The sequence below is a fragment of the Tinamus guttatus genome, unplaced genomic scaffold (assembly GCF_059628265.1).
Source record: "Tinamus guttatus ecotype Peru unplaced genomic scaffold, ASM5962826v1 Tinamus_guttatus_pri_ptg000307l, whole genome shotgun sequence".
Taxonomy (NCBI): Eukaryota; Metazoa; Chordata; class Aves; order Tinamiformes; family Tinamidae; genus Tinamus; species Tinamus guttatus.
This window is the reverse complement of record NW_028288841.1, coordinates 5,661,340-5,675,576: the sequence shown is the minus strand read 5'-3', so window position 1 is coordinate 5,675,576 and position 14,237 is coordinate 5,661,340. Positions and strand designations below refer to the sequence as shown.

General features: G+C 39.4%; 1 protein-coding gene across 1 annotated transcript in view; it reads right to left on the bottom strand.

Moving 5' to 3' along the window:
* Nucleotides 1–4,025: 4,025 nt before the first annotated feature.
* The window catches only part of TAFA1 (TAFA chemokine like family member 1), a 192,265-nt gene continuing 182,053 nt past the window's right edge, over nucleotides 4,026–14,237 (bottom strand). The window contains exons 4-5 of the mRNA XM_088528312.1: nucleotides 7,956–8,080; nucleotides 4,026–4,043 (exon numbers count right to left, since the gene is read on the bottom strand). Of these exons, the coding sequence (XP_088384438.1) occupies nucleotides 4,026–4,043; nucleotides 7,956–8,080 (143 nt within the window). The remainder of the gene's footprint in view (nucleotides 4,044–7,955; nucleotides 8,081–14,237) is intronic.

Below are 14,237 nucleotides of genomic sequence, written 5' to 3'. Positions count from 1 at the left end.
CAAAGAAGCATGACCCATTTCTTAGGCAAGATCTAAAACCTGCTCACCGGGCTGCTACTAAGGTATTGATATCAGGGAAGCTCATATTATGCCACGGTATTTATCCTGCCACCAAAAATGAAACAGGCTGCCACCTTCAGACAAAATGGATGTACTTTACAAGCCAATGCATGTCAATGTCCAGCACAACTTTTCTATCACCTCTATTTGTATTTGGACCATACAATGAAGCAGAAACATACTGTTCTCTTTCAAAGTGACCATGAGAAATGCAGCATCAGTGGCAAATGATGCAAGTTAGGAATCCAACTTATCATTTTGTAATAGGAAATTATATAAGCAAGACACCATCAAAGTATCTGTAATATCTGCTAATGGTCAAACAATACTTTTATAAGAGCATCACTCATCATAAACCACTTTTTGACAGGATTTTGTGTAATGCTAGATTTGGTGTGCACATCACGCTGTTCATGGTTGCTGGTCATAACATTAGCTTCTCCATGGATTTTTTTTTTTTTTTTTTTCAAATGTAGCAAACTCAAAGCAATTTCAAATTATACCACAGTTCTTTATTACTAGAGAGCTTTTGGACAAAGTACATAATCTAGGCTTTCTGAATCAATAGGCAGGTGGTAGCTACTGCATTCTCTTGTGCCACTTGTGCACTTTAAATTTACATAACTTTCACAGACCTGAAGAAACTTGGACATGAATCTAAGTTTCTTTAAATTTTTTACAAATATTTATTTTTTCCACTTTTTTTTTTTTTTTTTTTTTTTTCCTATCCTGCTCTCCCTTTGGAATCCAGTAGGATCTGGGCCTTGAACTTCCTCTTATGTTGATGTGAATGCTCATTTTGATGTTACGCAGAGAACAGCATGACTTGCACCCATGATGTGGGACCCACCATATTCATCATTGAAACACACTAGGGTTTCATTGACTCAGGTGAAAAACAACTGCGATCTTTACAGCATGGTGTGTTGGTGAACACATCACTGAAATACATGATCCTTGTGACTCCAGGCTGGTTGAATGTTTTTATTATTATTTTCAGTCTGGTGCACTGAAACAAGGAAGGTTAGCTGCATCAGGCTCTTAATTTGACTTCAAGTTTTATTAGTCATTATTTTTGCGAAGGCCTTAATTCCCCTCTAAAACATTTTAATTAAAACAGCAATTTCTCAGTGCCGCAATTCATGAGCAGATTTTGCAATAACTTCAAAGAGACACAGATGTTTACTGAATTTGGTGCCATGATATTTGAAACTGCCTACTGGCAACGAAAAATTCATAAACACCTCAAACTTTGCTGCAGTAATGACAACATTTCCTCTTTCTTATATTTTAGCAAGTCTAATATTTTCCCGTTTCAATAGACCCATTTCAGAGAGGTGTATAGAAGTGCATTTGAGCCATGTCTGATACACAGATACGGGGTAAATAGATCCTGTTGGAACACCTTTCAGCAAAGGGCACACAAAGCCATTAATCTGTGCACGAGACCTTGCAGAACCTCCCCAGATGTGAATGTGGAAACAGAGGTTCAGTATTGGCTGCCTTTGCACCACTCCACAGTGACTTTGAGTGGCTACGCAGCTCTGTATTTCTCAGTTCCTACCAGCAAAGGGTTGGAATGATGATGCTTCCTGGCTTTTGATCCCTTCATCTCTTGGCAGCAGGGCTGATCTCTTAGTTTGAGATGGTCATGGAGTTTTTAGAACGGCTAGTTTGTGTAAAATGAGAAATGTTAGAGATTTACTTGGGAGGAATTTCTCACTGTTGCTGGATGAGCCTGGAGCAGATCCAATGAGCTTGTTCTGGGAAGATTCTCCAAATGGAGATGGGGCTATGGACAAATCTTAAGTGCAACCCAGGGTCCAGATGCCTTTTGCAGTCTAGGCTGACACCCACTGCAAAATAGAAAATACACAACCCAGCCAGCTGATCCATGCTCTTGGCACAGTTGTCCTCAGCTCCAGCAGTGGGGCTCTTCTCCAAGCAGTGGGACCTGCAACTGATAGTAGGACTTATACTCCTCCCCTCCTTCTGTGCACAGAGGAGAAACAACTTTAAGACACTTTTCAGTCTAATAACTATTAAAAAAGACACAGTAGCACTACTTCTTGGAAGCAGTATATCCATTTTAGCTGTTGAGAATCAGGCAGGGACCAGCATAGAAAGCCTGCATGGAATATGGTGTGACATGTCATGTAGCTGCCTTAATATACAATGTAATTACAGTGACAAATTTCTACTTCCTGAAACATCAGGTGCTAAGTGGCTGCCCTGGAGGACAGAGAAAGTTAGCAGGAGAATTTTGACTGATTCTGGGTTGGCAACTGCAGTGCTTGCTCTGCACTGGATTAAAACTGATTAGCATGGCCAAAGGGGTCCTGTGAGATGGGAAAGTAGGATGAAAGGAAATTGGAAATATTAAAGAAATGAAGCTGGGCTGGTTACAAAAAAGTTCTACACTTCCATACTTCTTTCTAATGTGGCAGCATGAGGCATATTGAAGACTAGACTAAGCAGATCTTGTGTGACATCAAGACATTTTTCTGCATGAAGAAATGGGGCTGCTCCCAAGGGGGCTTGGGAGGTGGGCTGGGTTTGAGTGCTTGAGCCTGCAGATTCAGTATTCCTTCAGCAGTGAAAGGACTCAGCTGCGTGGGAAGATGGGGGAGCAAAGTACTCATGGGGAGCAGCTACGTGTCCCTGGGACATGTCCTAGCCCAGGAGCATCTCAGTTCAACTCACCTTAGTGAGTTAAACCAGAAGGAAACACTATCGACATAAAAGCAAGGCTCAGGCACAACTCAGATCAGGTTTGTGCGTTTGCTGTGCCATGAAGGTGTCTGCACTGTAGGAGGGTTGAATGTAGCTTGCTGTCATACACTTGCACATGGTCAGGCCAGTGCCCCCACAGCATGTGCCAACCAATGCTTGCACTGTGCACACAGACATTTATTAAACTTAAATGCTTGCTCACCAACTGCAAATAGGCTCATTAAGGAGAAAAACAAAACAAAAAAAACCTACCCAAACCATATGTATAGCCCATCCTGTGCAATGGAACAAAAAGGTATAGCTTTGTTTCAAAGAATTAGTGAGTGAACAATGCAAAGATTTGGAGTTGGTTACTGGGTTTTTACTATGGTCTCTAACAGCTATACAAAGTCTGAAGACATTGTATGTACAGTACATCATTAATAAGAAGGGAGCTCAGAGTCTACCAAACTCTGCCAAAGAAACTTTTAATACATACTGCACTTCACTCAGTAGTTGTCCTTCTCTTCTCCATGGAAATTCTAATAGCTCTAAAAATATTCTCTTGGAAGAGGATAGAATTATCATTTTTAGATATCAATTAAGTATCAAGTATGGTTACGTAAGCAAAGCCAGCATGCTAGTATTGCACAAGGGGAAAAGCCTCCAGGACAAGAGAAAGTGGAACAGCAAAATTCCCTTGATAACTCTGCCAAAGGGACTGGGAAATGTGGATGCTGTGGCAGTTTGGTTCACGTAGCTCTCGGCATCCTCAGAAGGCAGCAGGTTTGCTTTGCCTCTTCGCTGCCTGTTTGCTCTCTGAAGCAGGTAGGGATCTTCCAGACCATTACAAAAAAAAAAAAGAAAGTTACAGCAGCTGCAGCAAAGTGTTGTTGGATTCAATTTCTTGAAGAGTGAGGCTTTTATTTCAAAATATCATATATTAATATATATTAATATATATACTTTAAATGATATAAAGTAAATTGTAGATCCAAACTTAATACTGCTGATTGAATCTTGGAAACTTTACCAAAGAACCATTTTTCTTCGCTTTTCAGACGTCAAAAATCAGGGGCGTTATTTCCACAGAACACTCTTTTCACACAGTAAAGCCACTGTTGTTATCTAGTCACCAGCCAGAGTGCAAATAAGAAATCCATTTGGCTTGGAGATGCTGCGAGGCTTTCCCACCTCCGCTTCCATGTCCGCGTGTGCCAGCCAGGCTCTCGCCATATCCACGCAGGCATCTGTTAGGTTCTTGGGTGGATCTGCAGGAGGGAAAGTCAATTATGTAAAATATTTTATATGGAGAAAGACAGACCTGGGTATTCTGTGCAGTTACATTGTTGATTGTGTATCTAGCTGGAGTTCTCATCACCATCCCCTCCTCGGGCAGGTGGTAGTAGCCCAAGTAGTAGGACATACAAGTGGAACCACTTTCAGGTTAATTTGGGCTTCCTCCTCCAAAGCTCTTATATGAAGAGGGGTGTGAGAGACCTTATGATAAACCAGAAAGTCTGACCCATTTTTATTTATTCACCTTGGGTGAGATGATTCAGTCTGTGTAGCACAACAGCCTGTAAACCCTTAGCTCTTTCTGACAAACACCAGGATTGATCCAAGTGAGCATGCTAATGGCTTTAGGAGGAAGCACTGCTGCTGAGGAGGGTTTTAAGGATGCTCAAATAAGAATTGACCTAATGGGAGCCAAAACAGCTCTCCTGAGCAGAGCCTTTTGTTTCCTCTCCATGCCGATACAGGCAGATGAATGGTGTTGAGAGGGTCTAGCCCTTGGCCAGACAATTAAGTCAGCAAGGAAACTCAAGCTGACTTGAATGTGAGCAGGCTCAGGCTTTAAATTAGGACTACAAATTATTAGCTAAGCACTTGGTGATATGATGAAATGCAGCAATAACTCGTAGCAAGAGATATTTATTGCCTTGTGCTCTACTACTTCCAGCTGACCTCATGGTTTGCAGAGACTGTTATCACAAAAATGGGGCTTTTTCTTGCTGCTCCAGAGGAAAATTTTTACTGAAAACCATTTGACTTATTAACCTGGCCAGACAGTCAATAAATAAATAAAACTTGGGGCTCTTTTACTGTTTTCCTCCCTCCCCCAGCTGCTTTTTTCTGCTCTCCTGGTTTGCTGTTGACAAATGATGCTGCTGGGTCTTGTCTACTGGAAAGGGCAGGCAACCCTTCCTTTTGGATGTGCTGCTGTGGGTCTTCCCATGGGCCTTGAAGCAGCGGTGAGGAATGTGGGGCCATAGTACCATGGTCACTTTGGGGCTTCTTGCTCTCGTATGAGATATGTAGTGGCTGCTAAGAAATGCATGCTTTTCCCTCGAGGACAGCATAAAAGAAGAAAGAGCCTGTGCTTTTAAAGAAAAGCTTTGAGACTTGTGCTTTTTATAAGGGAGATGAAAACAAGTTTCAAACTGGACCAAAAATTGAATTGTCAATTATTCCTTCCCACTCTTTCAGTCACCTACTATGAGTATCAAGAGCAAACAAATAAATTCAGATGCTGTGAGCTTTACATCTTTGGTTTTAACAACTTCATTAGTGATCTATATTAAAGGGCAAAACCCAGGAATAAATTCATAAAAGGTAGGAAAGCAGGTCCTGCTGGCAAAGCATCTCCATCATCCCTGGATCTGATGTCCATCTACTGCTAATCAGTATTAATTCCTCTGGAGAACCACTGCAAGATTGCATGCCATGTGTATGCATTCATATTTATATACACATACATGCATGTGTGCTTGTGTATAATATATTGGGAGCTTGAAGGACAGATAAATATATATATCAAAAGGGATTTTAATCCTGTGATCTCTAAATGGATGCTTTCCTGGTCAGGGCAGCAGCTGTTCAACATAAATGTATTTTGTGGAAGAAAAAGCCTCTGTTAAAACTGCTTACAGCCTACGGTGATTTGCTCTAGTTTCTTGGCTAATCACCATAGATATATCTTGGATGTTGACTGATTTGTGTTGCTACTTCTGCTTTCTTAACTATATAAATTAAACACACATGGCCCAGTCTTGCAGCCTGGATTGAGGGCAGTACAGATTACAGTGTAATCTTTCCCTGATGCTATCTGAAATGACAAAACAAAGGGGAAAAAAATGCCCATTTCAGGATCTGATTGCCTGTATTACTTTATTTATGTTTCTAGGTTTGACACAGTAGTAGGGATTCAAGCAAAGTTTTGGGGATTATGAAGTAGGATTTTTACTTAGAAAATGCGAGAGACAGTTGCTAAGCACATCATGTCATGTTGCTTTTGCCAGTTGTGGTCTGTAATGATATTTTGAAGCAACAAAGCAAAATTCTACTGGAAGCAGCACCATAAGGTACTCCCTTCTCAAGCTAATTAAAATAACTCCTGTGGGTAAATGACAGAAACATTTTTCAGTTATGAGCACTCACTTCTGTAAGTATTTAATTTAAATGAAGTACAATTGTGCATACTGAATAGGTTGGACTATACATCTGAATATTAATGAAGCTATTAAATTTCCAGCAATCACCTCTAGATGTAGAAATGTTTTGGCTACTGCTGAAAACCAACTTACATGATCAGGGTTGGGAGGATTAAGTGCAATACAAGTTCACAGAAGAACATTCCTAAAGTATATAACCACAAGACTGACTTCAGGAATGCTGCATTAGTATTACTGGTTTTGTGCTACACTTATAATATACATGGTAAAAGTGGAGTGTACTTCTGCATGTTGCTTATCAGTTTTAAAGATGGCTTTATTCTTTTTCTTTTTTAATCCTAATTTGTTCAGAAAATAAGTTGCTAAACGGAACAGGACATGCATTTTTTTTTTCTCCTTTGCAGTAAGGAACACACAGGACAATCTTTGAAGGCTGTTTCAGCTCAGTGGAAAGCTGCTGAAGGCAGGGACCAATTTGCAGTTACAACATTGGTATTTTAAGTTAGTGAGGTACCTAGATGAGCTGTCCTGAGGAGAGCATTTGAGAATTGGAGCTAGTTTGCACTACAAATCATTCCTTCCAATTCAAAGTATTCTTGGCTTGGGATAAAATTATATTTGGGTGAGGACAAACATTCAGCAGTATTGGGAATCACCTGGGCTAAAATCTCCTTCTGCAACAAAAGGCTTAGGAGATTAAAAAAATTTTTTAAAAAATGCAGTTGGGAACATAAGAAAGAGAAGTAGGGAAATTGTAACATTAAATGACATTTCTGTGCATTTTTAGCCAGGTACCTGTGTGTAGAACTTGTTAATAAGCAGGAAAAAAAAAGTTTCTTGAACATCTTGCTTTTTTCTATTAGCAGATTTCAAAAGATATTCTCTGTTTTGCTGAAGATCAAAATCTTATTCGGCCATAAAAAACATGTTCTGAATTGAATTGTAATTTTCTTGAGGAGGAAATCAATCATGTAGCATGTAAACAATTTAATTAAAATGTCTGAATTCAGGTAAAAGTAGCAGTTCCACAAAGATGTCTGTGAAACATTTGCAGAACGTAGAAACAAAGCTAGAATCTGTTTTTGAAAGACTTTTTTTTTTTTTTTTTTTCCTCCTTCCCCAAGAAAATTTTGTGGTAGGAAAATTTTGGCCATTGCAACCTGTTGGTCCATGTTACCTGACATCTCCAAGGCATGTCCACAGGGTGAGGAAGGGGAATGGCAGGGTGGAATTTTAAATCCTGGTGGACAGTTGTGCATTTGCATTTTTGACTTTTTAGTTTGGCTCAGGGTGGAACCAAACTAAATGGTTCCCAGTTAGATCTGGGATCAAGTGGATCTCCCAGTTCTCCTTATTTGCTATGCTTTGAATCATGCTGTGGAGTACTACAGAATGGGAAAATTTGGGTCTTTCCAGGTGAAAGCCGAGTGGAAGTTGTAATGTGGGAAGGAGCTGAATGTCTTTTCCAGGGTAATTTAGCAGGACTGTGCTCAGGGCTGGAGCTAGCCTGAAGTAACACCCAGAATGCAAGTAATGGGTTGAGTTTCAGCTCAGCTGCAAAACACCAGTAAAGCTACTAATGTGGAGGCAGCTTGGAATAACTGTGCCAGCATGCAATGATTGAGATGGTAACTGCAAGAATGATACTGGAAAAGATACAGATCAGCTGGTGATAGTGATTCCTTTTCCTATGAGCACATACTGGGTACAGGCGGAAAGAGGACTTACTCTGGTAGTCTTGATTTTATTGCCAGTTGCACACATCCATCCAGAATTATCAGGCAATGTTTTGCATTCCTCTCCCTCTAGGCAAGGCTCCATCTCGCACCACCATTTCCCAATCACTATTGAAGCTAGATGAGGAAAGATAATGTTTACAGTGTAAAAATGAAAAATTTGATTAAATAACATGTCAAAGTGCTGACATTGTATTGAAGAGGCAGAGTGTCCATTCTAAACCCTCCATGTGAAACTAGCTGAGAGGGGTCAGTCTTGGATCTTTATGGATGTGTATGAGGTATCTCAAATCTAAAATTGTATTACCTTGGAGCATTCCCCAAGGCTTCCATGACTTGTGGCTGCCAGAACTCCCAGAATCAATTTTTGGTCCCCTTTTATACCTCCAAATGACTTTTTTACAGATGCCTGCATAATATTTTAACCCATGTAGGTTTTCAGCTTCCCCAATATCCCACGTTAAGGAGTTTCATAATGAGAAATAGAAAGTAAAGCTGAATAGCAGAAGTTCAGACTGTTAGTTGAAACACATCATCAATTTTATATCAAGCACATTGTGTCTATTAGTTACTTTTACTTTCCAAATGTTTAACATTATTAATAAATTACCATGTTTGACTCTTGCTGTTGGAATTTCATTCGCATATATGTTTACCATCTTGAGTGTATCTTCATGGAGCTTTTTTCCTTGGGAAATGGTATCTGTCTGTAACCTTAAATATATCTTAATGGCATTTTTGTCTGGAGATTTTGATAAACTTCTACTGACCTTGGAAATTGCAACCAGTGAGTGCATGAGCAGCTCTATCTGGTTTGTTTTCCCTGGTAAGAATTAATTTCATGGTTGCATTCATAAACCTTAACTGTCAAAGTTTCTCATGTGCCATAGAAAAAATTAACCCTTTTATGGTCTTGAAGCAGATATGCAGAGAGTTACAAGTTATATTTGAAGCATCAGTCAACCTTGTAGCATGGATTTCAGTCCTGGAAAAGAGCCTGTTGTGCATGCATTGACTTCAAAGGGCATTTCAGCCATGCTTAAGGTCTTGATTCATTTCTTATCTGGTTGCAATCTGTTTATGCCTAGAGACACCCAAAGACCCAGGTTGCTGCTGGTGACTGTATCTTGGCTGTTGTCCATCTTGCTGCCCTGCTAGACTCATTGTCTCACCTGAACTACTGAATGTGCTGCTCTAATCGTAACTGCTAGGAACGGTTCCCCTTTGATCTTAGCTCTGAAAAGAAAATTGCCTTTTTTTTCCCAGGAGTGTTCCAATTTAGTGTTTTGTCATTTTTTTTTTTTTCCAGTGGGGTGCATGAAAAATGCACTAGAGCCAGTGGGGTCAACCTTCAGCAGTTTTAGCCACTTCTGGTGGCTGCCCCTAATTCCCTCTCCTCCCAAATGCTTTCTTGGCCCCTTATCCAGCTTGCTTTGCTGCACGCTAATAAATAACACACCCCTGGACAAGATGCATGCCTGATATTATATATTCTATAAAGTGGAGGCATATACACCTAAGCTAAGCCAAAATACTACTTTTAGGTAGGAATATAGCGGAAGGGAAAGACATGTCCTGAAAATAATTGAGATTGATTAAACAAACACAATATTATGTCATGTGCCCAGTAAAGATGCTAATTTTTTGTATAAAGATGCTAGTGAGCTCTAAGAAATAATGATTAATTTAGACTGCAAAATCTTGCAAAAGAGGTCAACATATGCAGTCATTATATTCACTTCTCTTTAAAGTCTCTTTGACACTTCCTCTTAAGGTGATATAATGGTTCCTAAAACAAGCTGGCCAAATGATACCCTGCCCCCTTGTTGAGAAACGTGGTTGATCCAAATGGTATATGGCCAATACATTTGGTGGATGTGTTTAAGTATAGCACAAGCTAGTGCAAATTAGCACATGCTGGGGGAATGGTGTGAATATTCACACTAATAATACATTGTGCAGTGGGGAAACAGAAAAACCAAACCCTGTTAAAAACTGGCCTCCCTGTTAAAAACTGGCCTTCATAACAGTGAAGCATCTTCAGAGCATGATAGAGAACCCAAGATTTGGAATTGGAAAGCGATGGTCACAATCATTTATTAATAGCAGTGCTGTAGCATTAAATAACCATTGAAAAGCATCCTACAGTGCTTGGTGCTAAAAACACTAAACTAAATGCTCTGGCACAGGGGTTTTAAAATGCGAGACAGTAGATGAGCACAGACTGCCAGGGCAGTCTGGGGAAGCAATGCTGCTTATTGTGTTCAAAATGATGCAAGTATTTAAGGCTGTTCCTAAATGCAGCCCAAGTATTTGGTTGTTGACCTTGAAATAAAATCAAATGCAAAGTGACCACTAAACCTTAATGCCAACTGATTTGCCTCGTAGTGTTGAGCTTTTAGTTCTGTGTATATATTAACTCATGATCACAGCATAGTTCTAGTCACTGAGGCAGGCCAGCAAAGGCATTTGCATTTTTCTGATAGAGCAGTCACTAATTTTGCTACCAACAGAAACCAAGCTGGGCTTGCTGATACCTGCCTGATCTACCATGTGAATAAGCATGAGCCACCTTTACACATTAGTCTGGTTAGTACTATATGCACAAACACATCTCAGCAAGCCCTGACGTTATATCAGTTATCAGAACAGAGCTCATCCCTGCAAAATCTTCCACCAACTCAGATAGGAAAGATGCTGCCTAATCACTGGTCCTGCAGTAGCTTTCTGTGGGACCACGTACCCTGTAAGATATGACCAATTTAATATCAACCTCAACACTCTGCTTGGAAACAGTTTAGGGATGCAAAGTTAAATGGGAGAATCTGAAAACTCAGGTTGCTTATTTCTGTTTGTAAATTTGAATTGCTACAGAGCTTACTATGATTTAGTCCTTGGCACAGTGCTGTGACAAGGAGTGCCAAAACTGGATGAAAATTATTTTGAGTGTTGTTTGTGATTTTCCACTTCTAAGAAGAGCCCTTCAGTCTTTAGGACCAGTTGCCTTGCTTAGGCACTGCTGATCCTTGGGAGTCCACTTGCTTTCAAAGTTTTATGCCTCTAACTCTGTTTAGAGATGCAGGAAAAGGCCTTAAAATGAATCATGGTTTTGCGTGTTTGAGATTAGGTATCCCTGAAGAGAGAGAAGAAAAGCTTCCCTGGAGAATATGATTTAGTTTCACTCTCTCTAGGCTACCTGGTTCAAATGCTCTAACACAGTCATGTGAGAGCAAGGAGTGTTAAAAATTAAGACACTTTCCCTTGGGCATGGCTCCATCCCAGGTCTCCTGGACCTGAGGAACCTGAGTGGCTTTGCTACCCAAACTGCTAATTTTAGGGGAGAATTACAGGATCCTGTTAGGCAGCAGGCATCCCAGGCTGTGAATGCTCACATCGTGCTGAGTTAGATGCTCCTAATGCTTTGGAGTATTTTTTTTTTTTTTTTTATTGTGCTCTTTTTCACTATCTGGGGAATACATGAAGAGTTTTCTCATGAAAGGCTGGTTTTATGGAGGCAGATACCCTTGGCTATGTGCAGAGGAAAAGGATATGATATGAAAGGCTTGACTATTTTTTTTTAATCCCTTTTTTCTCCCAGCCCTTGCTAGTTTAAACAAGGGATTGGTTATATCACAGTTCTTCTCAAGGAAATGCATCTTTTATGGGAATATTAAACTCTAAGCATCCAGCAAATGGAGCTTTCTTCAAAAAAAAAGAGACTTTTAGCCCAATTCAGACTGGATATTTTCACCTTGCAAAACAATAGAAAAATAATTTCTGATTAGAATATTTAACTTAATGCATTTACACACACATGCACAAAGCATCTGGTTGAAATGATACTTTTTAGTCTTGTGTACCAAATAGAGAAATAGACATAGGAGACCTGGTGATCAAATATAGGGATGCATATAGGGCACAAGAAGAGCTTTTTTTGCTAGTGTTTATGAATCTATTGCATTTTAAGATGAAAGCATTTCCATACATACTTCCCAAAGCCTTAGATAGCTGCAGGGAACTTTCAAGCTGGGCTGAATTCAACTAGCTTCAGCCTGCAAAGTCCTTGAGTCTCTCATAAGGATTGCATAAAAGTTGAGGTTAGATTTTGGCTTGGTCTTGCATGTCACCTGGAGTTCAAGGGTCCGGTGCATGATGGTAGGTAGGGCAATTTCCCTTCGAATTTCAGGGGGAAATATTTCTATTACAGAGCTGCAGTAAAAATGTTCCAAGCATCCACACCTAACCTGAGATAAAATCAACATGAAAATATTAACAATTTATCTTTTCCCCCTGAATTAAGCAATATTTGGAGAAAAGCTGATGTGTGATTTATCTGATTAAAACTTTCCTGCTTGTTAATACTCCCAAATTTGTTGAGTTTCACATTTTTCATTCTTCTAAGTCTTGCATTAAACTGTAGCTACTCAGTTCTTCAGAAGAGTCCCTAACTGTCCTCTGATCTACGATTAACGGGAGATGGAAGAGGGAGGTCTGGGGGAGAAAATGTGCAAAGGCAGCCCAGAAAAGTATAGACTCTTGAATTGCATCATGTTTGCTACTCTAGCATGGATTAAAAAATGCAAACACTTTTTTTTTTTTTTTTTTTGCAGATGCACTTCTCCAACATCTCTGCATCTGTACTTAGGGACTTACTTTAACGACAGGACAAGCTACATATGACTATAAATAGAAATATACTGTATGTAACAAGGTAACAGTCTGATATTACTTAGAGTATAATATAATATACAATGTCATGTTTATGGAACACCCTCAGATATGAAGAGGTGCAAAGTACCATTGTTCTTCATGGTTTTGAGGGGAAACCTGCTATATCTTAAAAAGTTGCAAGATTGCTTCTGGATTTGCCATTATAAAGTTGTAGCTGCTCTCTGCCTATGAGCAAGTACACACCACAAATAGGATGCAACGAGATGGAGCTATTAGATCATGCTTCTCCCTAATCTTCCTAATCACAGGTATCACGTTAATCTATAGAATAACAGGGAGAGTTTTCCCACAAAAATGGTAGGACACTTGCTGCAGAATGGGCGAGTTTTTATGGTAAGTTGCAAGGCAGTCCATTTTAATCTAGTTCCCACCACAGAAGATTGATATAAATAAAATCTAAGTAGAGAACACATTTCACAGATGCCAGCAGTGAAAAGGACTTTGTCAGCCTAATGAAAAGATATCAATTTTCTCTACTTTATTCAATAAATTGTGAGTCATTTTCTAAATGGATTAGATTAAAGGAAAGTTCAAACTCCCTGTGAGTGACTAGTGCTGATGGAGGCTTTAGGCAATGGAAATAGCACAGAGGTAGGTAAAACCTTTTAGGTGGTTTTGTTTTTTGAAAAGACCAATCCAAAGTAGAATCAGAATAACTCTGTGCTCACCTATTCCTTTAGAAATGCAGTCATGGGTTGAATGAGGACTGTAGTTTCTCCTATTTTATTTGAATGCCATGGGGTGCAGAATGAATTCCGGGAGTGGGATCACACTTTGAGGAGGATAAAACGGCAGGGGAAGAGCATGTCATCCGCAGGATTATGTGTTTCATAAACAGACCAAGATATCACTTACTCTGGGAGTTGTAAAACAATAGCCTGATAAAGTTAAAGAATATAAACCTGAAACAAAAGATTTCAGATTGAATAATGTTGCCTCGGAGAAATACAGGATGTTTTCTACTGGGAGTCCATCAGGATATCTCCTTTAATTCAATCTTCTTCAATTTTAGAAGCATCAATCTAATGTTCACCTGGTGTGATACTTTGCAGACTTTGATAACAGACTTCTCAAAATGCTGGAAAAAACAAAATTTCTTTGTGTTTAAAATATGAGCATAGTGTAGTCATTCTGGAAAGTGATTTTTTGCATCTGCAAATTGCCTCAGATCCAGTTTTGCTGTGTGGATTTCATTTTTCATTGTAGTACGCATTTAAAGAGATATCATGTTGATATTTTTCTTCTAGAAGTTTTTTTATTAATTCACTGCTGCAGAGACTTTAATGAGAATTTAGAAGTTTTTCCCCCATCCAGAGTTCTTGCTCTTTCAGTAGTCAGGGTAGGATCTTTTTTGAAAGTGTAGCAAGTGTCTGGAAAAACTAGGGGCTGCATTAAAATACACATGTAAAATAGGAAAGGGCAAATTAGGTGCAAAGAATTTCTGAACAATTTCTTTTTAAGATTTGTATGAAAAGGCAAAAATGATGCTAATTCAACAGCATGAAAAGACTTGCTGGTGAAAAAAGCAGTTGCATTGCCATTT